The sequence below is a fragment of the Panthera uncia genome, chromosome E1 (assembly GCF_023721935.1).
Source record: "Panthera uncia isolate 11264 chromosome E1, Puncia_PCG_1.0, whole genome shotgun sequence".
NCBI lineage: Eukaryota > Metazoa > Chordata > Mammalia > Carnivora > Felidae > Panthera > Panthera uncia.
This window is the reverse complement of record NC_064814.1, coordinates 36,745,629-36,755,097: the sequence shown is the minus strand read 5'-3', so window position 1 is coordinate 36,755,097 and position 9,469 is coordinate 36,745,629. Positions and strand designations below refer to the sequence as shown.

Sequence of the window (9,469 nt, the reverse complement as noted above, 5' to 3'; positions counted from 1 at the left end):
AGATATTTATATGGAAATATATATATACATGGAAATATACATATATATATATATGGAATATTTTTGGCCATAGAATGAAATCTTGCCATTTGCAATGACATGGATGGATCTAGAGAGTATTATGCTAAGTGAAATAAGTCAGTTAAAGAAATAAAAATACCATATGATTTCACTCATACGTGGAATTTAATAAACAAAACAAATGAACAAAGAGGGGAAAAGACACAAACCAAAAAACAGACTTTTAACTATAGAGAACAATCAGACGGTTATCCCAGGAGAGGTGGGTAGAGGCATGGATATGAAGGGGATTAAGAGTACACTTATCTTGGGGTGCCTGGGTGGCTCAGTCAGTTGAGCACGAACTTTGGCTCAGGTCATGATCTCACAGCTTGTGAGTTCGAGCTCCGTATTGAGCTCTGTGCTGACAGCTCAGAGCCTGGAGCCTGCTTTGGATTCTGCCTCTCTCTCTTGCCCTTCCCCCGCTTGCATTTTTTAAAAAAATGTGTTTTTTAAACATTAAAAAAAGAATACACTTATCTTTTTTAAAAATTTTTAACACTTATTGATTTTTTGAGAGACTGAGTGTGAGTGGGGAAGGGGCAGAGAGAGAGGGAGACACAGAATCTGAGGCAGGCTTCTGGCTGTCAGCACAGAGCCTGAGGCAGGGCTCAAACTCACAGACCACAAGATCATGACCTAAGCTGAAGTCCAATGCTTAACTGACTGAGCCACCCAGGCGCCCCAAGAGTACACTTATCTTGATGAGCACTGAGTAATATATGGAACTGCTGAATCACTGTATTGTACACCTGAAACTAATGTAACACTGTAATTAGCTACTCTGGAATTAAAATTTAAAATTAACTCAATAATTTTTAAAAAGAGAAAGCACCCCCTCTTCACAGGCCAGGACTACAAATTTCCTATTTCTGGCAGCTCTTGTGCAGGAGAAGGCAATAGGGAGGAGTCTTCAAAGAATAGAATAGCCTCCTGGTACCTTCTCCTCAACCCCAAGTGGTCCACTACTGTTAGGAAGGTATTTCTTCCGGCTAAGGGGTGTGTGTGTGTGTGTGTGTGTGTGTGTGTGTGTACCTGGTGCTTTAGGGATCCAAGAACTTTCCTTTAGGACATTGATTCTTAACCTGTGGCAGTTTTGCCCCCTGGGAGACATTTGGCAATATCTGGAATATTTTTTGTCATAGCTGGAGAAGGTGCTACCGGCGTCTAGTGAGTAGAGGGCAGAAATGCTGCTAAATATCCAACAAAGTCACAGGGCAGCCCCCCTCAACAAAAATTATCGAGCTCGAATATCAATAGTGCCAAGATTGAGAAGCTCTGCCTTAGGAAGAGTCCAGGTGACCCCATGGTTCACCTCTCTCTTTTATTTTTAAGTTTTTTTTCACTGTTTATTTTTGAATGAGAGAGACAGAGAGTGAGCAGCAGAAAGAGAAGGAGACACAGAATCCGAAGCAGGCTCCAGGCTCTGAGCAGTCAGCACAGAGCCTGACGGGGGGCTCGAACTTACAGACCATGAGATCATGACCTGAGCCAAAGTCAGATGCTTAACCTATTAAGCCACCCAGGCACTCCAGTTCACCTCTTTCTGATTGGAAAGCCAGGGGCAGCTGTGGTATAGACTTAAAGAATTTAAGAGAATTCCTATATTTTCTCAAATTTGGAAAACAAAAGCCATATGTGACTGGAAGCCCCAAAGCACACAGAAATATAATGTGGATACAATAACTGAGAAACAAGAGTCCATCGTATATATTATTTCAGGACCATTATGTCTACATTTGACCTCCTTTAAGGACTAATTGCCACCAATTCCTCCCAATTTATTATTTTTTGTAAACTCTATGTTCAATGTGGGGCTCAAACTCATGACCCCAAGATCAAGAGTTTCATGCTCTACCAACTGAGCCAGGCAGGTACTCCCCAACTTTATTATTATTGTTGTTGTTACTATTTTAACTTTATTTTAAATTAATTTTGTTTTTTTTTTAGGGATCATGTCCAGTGTGGAGCCCAATGCAGGACTTGAATTCACAACCCTGAATCAAGACCTAGGCTGAGGTCAAGAGTCAGATGCTTAACCAACTGAGCCACCCAGACGCGCCCCCATCCTCCAACTCAGTTTTAGAAAGCAAAGTCCCTTCAGCTATAATGAAGAAGGAATACCTGGAAACAGACATTGTTGTAGAGGTCTCTTAAATTCCAGGACTTTTTTGGGAGATGATGGGCTTCCTAGGGCTGATGGAGCTGGTGAACTCAGGTGAAAGCTGTAGTCAGTGGCCAGACTGGAAGTTGCTAAACAAACACACGGCAAGTTGTTTCAGATGAAAAAAGAAAACTCTTTTTCATTGCCCTTACTACTGTTGACGTGAGATGTGCAGCGTGCCTGAGCCACTCACGCTTTCTATGCCTCAAACAGTTCACATATGTTAGGAAATGAAGACTGGGGACTCTTGGAGTGTCACGCATCTTCTAATTCACTATGTGGCTCATTTTGGGCAAGTCATTTCCTCTCTCTCGTGCGAACGTGAGCTGGTGGCCCCTAACGTTTCCTTCTAACTCTGATATTCTGATTCTGGGTCACCCCTAAAAGGAAAGGCTGCTGGTGGCTGATCAGAAAAAGGTTAGCACAGTATTTTTTTTTTATTTTGTTATAGTTTGTTTAAACCCCCATTCAAGGTTTAGTTGGATCAGAAAGCAGCAGGATCTCTAGATTGGGGTGTGTGTCTATGAGAAAAGTAAACTCAAACAAATTTAGGACAGGAGAATGATTTAGCAAAATCACTCAAGTCTTGATCCCAGCTTCTCTTATCAGATTTGGAACATATTGACCATGAAGACAAACTGACCTGTAAGTCCTTTATGGGTTGATTAGAAATCACCAGGGCTGATTCTGAGCCAAATTGTAAGGGAGGTGAAAACACTATGAGTCCTTCTTCCCCTCCCCCATCCCCTGCTCAGCATCTCCTTTTACATCGGTTTTTCCCCATTTGGTAGTGCCCCAAGCCCACTGGTTGAAGACATTAGCTCTTAATGTTACAGAAACCATTCAAATTTGTCAACAAGCTTCCCTTAAAGGAATTAGTGGAGGGGCACCTGGGTGGCTCAGTTGGTTGGGCAACCAACTTCGGCTCAGGTCATGATCAGCCGGCTGGTGGGTTTGAGCCCCACATCAGGCTCTGTGCTGACAGCTCAGAGCCTGGAGCCTGCTTTTGGATTCTATGTCTCCCTCTCTCTCTGCCCCTCCCCCACTCATGCACGCACTCTCTTCTCTCTCTCTCTCTCAAGAATAAATAAATATTAAAAGAAATTTTTTTAAAAAAAGAATTAGTGAATTCATCCTTAAACAGTGTTTCTCCCAAATACTGACTTCAGAGTGACCCTGTTGATTAATGTTTTTGACTAGAAAACCAGCCTACAAAATTCTTTCAACAGGCAGTTACCGTGCATAAGGGAACTTTCACTAATTCATAGCTGATCAGATAAATTTCCAAAAGTGGACCAAAATCCAAGCATTTCTTGACCTCAAAGAGTTCATATTCTGGGTCTTTGGAGCTGAAAATATTTTTTTAGGATTGTATTTTTAAGTAATCTCCACACCTGCCGTGGGGCCTAAACTCACAAACCCAAGATCAAGAGTTACACACTCCACTGACTGAGCCAGCCAGGCACTCTGGAACTGAAAATATTTTCAAAAGAACGCTGTAAAGGGAGAATATTTGTAAGCAAAATTTCTTTCTATCCTTCAACGAAATTACCTGACCAAATACCCATGGAAGGCACAGAAGGGGTTCCTTCCTGGCTGACTAGATTATGACTTCTCTTCTGCTTTACCTGACTGAATATCCAGCATCATGGCCACCCAGTGCTCCACCGTCAGCCTTGTGACAGAATTGTCCCTCATGATCCAGGAATCCGGGGCCTCTGTGAATACTACACAGCAGAAGTATGTGAACCACATAGACATATCCGTACAGGACATCGTTTTGGTACACATTCAAGATTTTGGTTGTGAAATGCACCTTTGGCTTCTCACAGCAGAAGTGGAAGGTTGGCAATTTTTCTACACAGCTTTCTATTTCCCTTTTTAGTAAGTCAGGGTTCACTTTTTCTCTCTGACAGCCAAACACTTCTTTGTTCTTATCATCTACTCCAATAATTAGGTATCCCCCGAGGGTGTTGGCAAACGCAGAAACGTAATGAGGCAGCATTTCTTTAATCCGAGGGACAATCTTTCTGGTGGTGAACCTTTTAAGCTCCACACGTGTTGACTCCGTAACATTGAGTTTCTCCTTATACAGGAGCCTGTCCTTTTGTTTTTTTATTTTTTTTTTAATTTTTTTTAATGTTTATTTATTTTTGAGAGAGAGACAGAGCATGAGCAGGGGAGGAACAGAGAGAGAAGGAGACACAGAATCTGAAACAGGCTCCAGGCTCTGAGCTGTCAGCACAGAGCCCGACACGGGGCTCGAACTCACAAACCATGAGATCATGACCTGAGCCGAAGCCGGATGCTCAACTGACTTGAGCCACCCAGGCGCCCCAGGAACCTGTCCTTTTGAAACAGTTCTGAGGCAGACACCCTCCTTTCTTCCTCTTCCTGAATGTATCCGTAAGGAACTTTCTGAGAACTCCACTCCTTCACCCTTGATCTTCCTCTTTGGGCTCTAGACTGCTTCTCTCTGAGAAGCTCCAAGGCACTGCTGGCGCTCAGGTTGACAGTGGAAGTCACGGCTCTCTGGTAGAGATTGGAACACAAGCTGCAAATCCTTAGGGGGAGGCTGGAGACATCTGGGCTCCAGGACTTTACAAAAATCAGGAGATTGTGCCCCTGCTGCATGTAGTCAAGGTATTTCTGTGAACCTGAAGGAAGGAGCTTCTGAAAAGAAGTTTCCAGGTCCTGCCCCAGCCCATGGCATCGTTAACTGCAGGTTTTATCATCAATCTCTGCTTTGATCACACCCCTTCCAGAATTTAACAGCGCACAGGTGGCTTGGATGATTTTCGCATTCTCCATTCTTTTCAGATAGCTACTGGCCATCTTCTTCCTGCTCTCTTCTCCAAAAGTCATCCTGCCCACGTGTACAACTGTCTTGGGATAGAGCATTTCCATGTCGGTCTGGACGCCATCCAGCCCAGCAGTCCCTCTGTGCTCCAAACAATAACAGAAAGGGGTTCCAGGAAACAACTTGGACAGAAATGTGGTTTCTACATTAACAAGAATCCTGGAGATTACAATGTTTTCTTTGAACTTACAGATTACTGGAGATACATTTTAACATTGGAAACACTCTTTGATATTACTATTTTCTAACAACGTTGCAAGCTCCCAAGCCTTTCCAGCATGAACAGGTATAGGTAAAGATGAATGCTTAATATTTTGCCATAACAGAAAGATTCCATTGCTGAAACTGTTAGTCGTTTTTCATTTAAAGTCAGGAAGCAACAACAGTGAGCCCAGAGATAAAGGGCACGGATTGGCACAGGAGCCAAAGCAAGTTATACAGAATATGCAGAGGCAGAAGTTGAGCCAAAAGTTGCTCCTATTTATAATTCAAAGGGAAAGGAAGGCAATAGAGAACTAAGGGAGAATAGTTCTGGGGTATATGTGATGTGGTCTTATAAAAACAAACATAAAAGTTGGTGTTCTTTATGCACTATTTTATACATTTAAAACATTTTACTCCTGGAAGAATGTCTATTGATACCAAATGCAGAAACCGTTATAGCTTCTCAAACCTTCTTCTAAAAATACGTTTCTTCATACACAGTGTGAAGTAAGAGCAGGAGTGTTCTTTCTCTTCTGAATAGTTCTACCCTGTGCTGGGGGAGCCTCCAAGGCTCAGAAGAAAATGTGAGCCTTTGGAACATAGTCCTTAAACTATGGTCGATTTCCCTTTTTGCTTCATGGACCAGAGAGCAGCCATCCAATTTGAACTCAGGGCTCTGAAGCAAATGTTTCACAAACGGCCTTGTTAGCTCTTATTAATTGCAAAGCAAAATATTTACTAAACCAAATCAAAATTCTTCCTCTAGGAGAAGAGAACCATGTCTTCTGTGTGATCTCCTCCAAGTAGAGGCCATATGGGTGTTGTTTATGCCCAGCAAGAGGGGAAAAAAGCAGGCATCCGCAGGATGGGTACCCTCCTCTGCCATTTGTTTGCTCTTGGCTGCCTTCTCACTTCCTCCAGGCAAACCAGAATCAGCCTGATGAATTGTTTTTTTCATATGTGAGCATCTTCTGTAGGTAAATGTAAACATATGGCTCCTAGAGAAATTTCTGTTCATATAATAGAATCACAGAAGTGTTGGAAGTGTTGGCCCTTTCTAGCTTTGAGACCTCAGTTATGCTAACCAAAGCCTCAGATTCCTTCTGTGTAAATTAGAGATAATAATAGTGTCTTCTTTGTACAATTCTTGTGAGAATGAAATGTAGCCTGGGGCTACATGTCACAATAAAAACTGTTATTTAGTGATTGGCTTCTTTGGGCCAGATATGCAACTCTGATTGTCTCAAATTGTCCTTATGACAACTTGTAAGACATGCATTATTTTCATCATCTTATAAATGAAGAAACTGAATTCAGGGAAGTAAAGCTCAAGGCTACACACCTAGTAAGTAACAGAGCTGGGATCTGAACCCCTGTCTCTTGCAAAACTCATTTACTATCATTCTGCCATGCAGCCTTACTGTTAGCCAGAATAAGATACACGTCCTGCTCACAATCTAGAGAGGAAAAACATGTATTAACTCATTGCAATTCAACAGATATAATAACATCAGTTGAGCCCTTTACCTGCTATGCATTCTCTGTGTGCTCATTCAACTCTTATAACAGCTTGCAAATATAGTCACATGCATGACCATTATACCCTAGTGCCACTCTGGAGAGCTAATAACATATGAACAGTGTGCTCTGGGTGTTCTGAGGAGTGACAGTAACTATGCTCGTGAGTATAAGATTTCATAAATGAGATGGTACATGAGTTGCAACCTGCAAGTAAGAATGCACCAGGTTGAGGGGCACCTGGGTGGCTCAATCAGTTGTGTCCAACTCTTGATTTGGGCTCAGGTCACAATCTCACAGTTTGTGGGATCGAGCCACACGTCGGGCTCTGTGCTCACAGCAAGAAGCCTGCTTGGGATTCTCTCTCTCCACCTCTCTTTCTGCCCCTCCCCTACTTGTGCACTATCTCTCAAAATGAATAAACATTAAAAAAAAAAAAAAAAAAAAAAAAGAATGCACCAGGTTGAGAGGGAGAGATGGGGAAGGAAAGGGAAACCAGGTAGAAGAATAGCACACGAAAAGACCCATTATCTTCACTGTCTAACGTCCCCTGTCCTGAAACTACAATGGAAATCCTTAATAGGTCTGGTACAGAGACACTCCATTTCTCTTCATTCTTCCCTTTTATTTCTCGAACTTCAATCTAAAATGGAACCAGAGGGGGCCACCTGGGTGGCTCAGTCGGTTAAATGTCTGACTTTGGCTCAGGTCATGATCTCACAGTTCATGAGTTCAGGCCTCACATCTGGCTTTCTGCTGTCAGCACGGAGTCTGCTGTGGAGGCCACTTCAGAGTCTCTGTCTCCCTCTCTCTGCCCCTCCCCTGTTCTCTCTTTCTCTAAAAAATAAACATACATACATACATACATATAAATAAATAAATAAATAAAATAAAATAAAATAAAATGGAACCAGAGGAGAGAAAATGAAATCTCACACAAGGGCCCTCAGGAAAATAAAAAGACTGAGAGATTCATTTCTCATAAATGCCTGATTTACAGAAAACTGATACTTGATATATTTTTGAGAGAGAGAGAGACAGAGACTGTGTGTACAGGGGCACACATGTGCAAACAGGGGAGGGGCAGAGGGAGAGGGAGGTAGAGAATCCCAATCAGGCTCCAAGCTCAGCCCCACACTGGGCTCGATCTCCTAAGTCGTGAGATCATGACCTGAGCCCAATTCAAGAGTCAAGGCACTCAACATATTGAGCCACCCAGGTATCCCTGGAATTTTCTTAAATGATAGTGAGTTGGTCAGGGGTTAAGTTTTACTTATGGTTCCCAGAGGCACAAACAAGAAATAACCCAGGTCAGGTTGGTCTTGCAAAGGAAGCTGAATTGAAGTTTGTTTGTATGACCAGACTGGTTAATCTGGTCTGGTTTGCTTGGTGAATTTTCAAATCTGGCCTCCCTTTGTTTTTTATTTTAACAGACTCTAAACTGAGCTCTCTCCTCCTTACATTCCCTACCCAAATATGCAGCCTATCCCAAACTCTCAAGGGACTCAATGTAACTTGCTAACGTTTGCAAGTCTTGAACTGCAACTCCTCTGCTCTTCCTAAATAAGCTCATCTTTTTGACAATTTTGCACTTGTCTCAGTCTTCCTTTTTATTTAGGTTGACACCTTCTACCCATCCCTTTCTGACACTCATCACATTCCTCACGCTGCTTTTCATATGCCACCTCTCAATTTCCACTTCCACAATCCTAATTTAGGTTCTTCTTAGCTCTCACCTATGCCAATCACTTGCTATAGTTTCCCTTTCTTTCACTTCGCCCTCCTTTGATCTATTTAAAAACACATTTGCATACATAGTTGTCAAAAGTACAGCTCTGATCACTGATCTACTCCCACTCTTAAATCTTCAAGTCTCCCACCTTCTCCAGAGTAATCTACACAGCCAGTAAGCCACCATCTTTGATGAAGTCTTGATTTGTCTTTCAAATTTCCCACCACCTCCTTTCTTTAACACTAATAGCGGTCCTCAGACTTTGGTATGAATCAGAATCATCCCTGGGGCACCTTTCAATAATACATCTGCCTGGGATCCAACGCTAGAATTTCTGATTAGATAGTCTGGGTTGTGCTCCAGGCTTTTTGGGGTTTTTGTTGTCTTTGATGCTAGAGGACATACATATTAAGTATCCCCTGGTGTTTTCTAACTCACCGAATTTAGAAACACTACATTTTTTCGACTTTACTTACATTTCCAAGTTCCTCCATGCTTTCTCATTTAATTCGGGCGTCAAATTATTCCTTCTGCCAGAATCTCCTAATTTTCAAAACCCATCCATCTTTCCAGACTCAGATCAAATGCCACCTCTTCCAGGAAGTCTTTCCAGTTCTCCTGCGCATTTCTTTGATATTTAGCTGCACTTTTCTTGTGGAAAGCTGATCTAGGAAGCGTCCAAGCGCCCGATCAACGAAAGAGTTCACAGAATGGAAAGGGACACATTCCTCCCAGCCCCCAGCCCTCAGCCCTCCCGCGGGAATCGGACAAGTGCAGTAAATCCTATTGGATCACTATCTGAATCGATAATTCTTCCCGGAAATCCCGGGCACAACTCTTTCAGATGCCCTCCCCGGTTGTAAAACAAAGGACCGGCAACTGGCAAAAGACGTCCCAAAGTCCAAGGGCAGGGAGTTGAGAGGCAGGCAGG

At 42.6% G+C, this 9,469-nt stretch overlaps 1 protein-coding gene across 1 annotated transcript in view; it reads right to left on the bottom strand.

The window, feature by feature from the left end:
• Positions 1-5,290, bottom strand: part of LOC125926137 (protein SLFN14-like) — a gene marked incomplete at its 5' end in the record, with an annotated part of 7,684 nt that extends 2,394 nt beyond the window's left edge. The window contains 4 exon segments of the mRNA XM_049635339.1: positions 2,185-2,313; positions 3,853-3,965; positions 3,967-4,323; positions 4,569-5,290. Coding sequence (XP_049491296.1) covers positions 2,185-2,313; positions 3,853-3,965; positions 3,967-4,323; positions 4,569-5,290 — 1,321 coding nt within the window.
• Between the last annotated feature and the right edge of the window lie 4,179 nt (positions 5,291-9,469).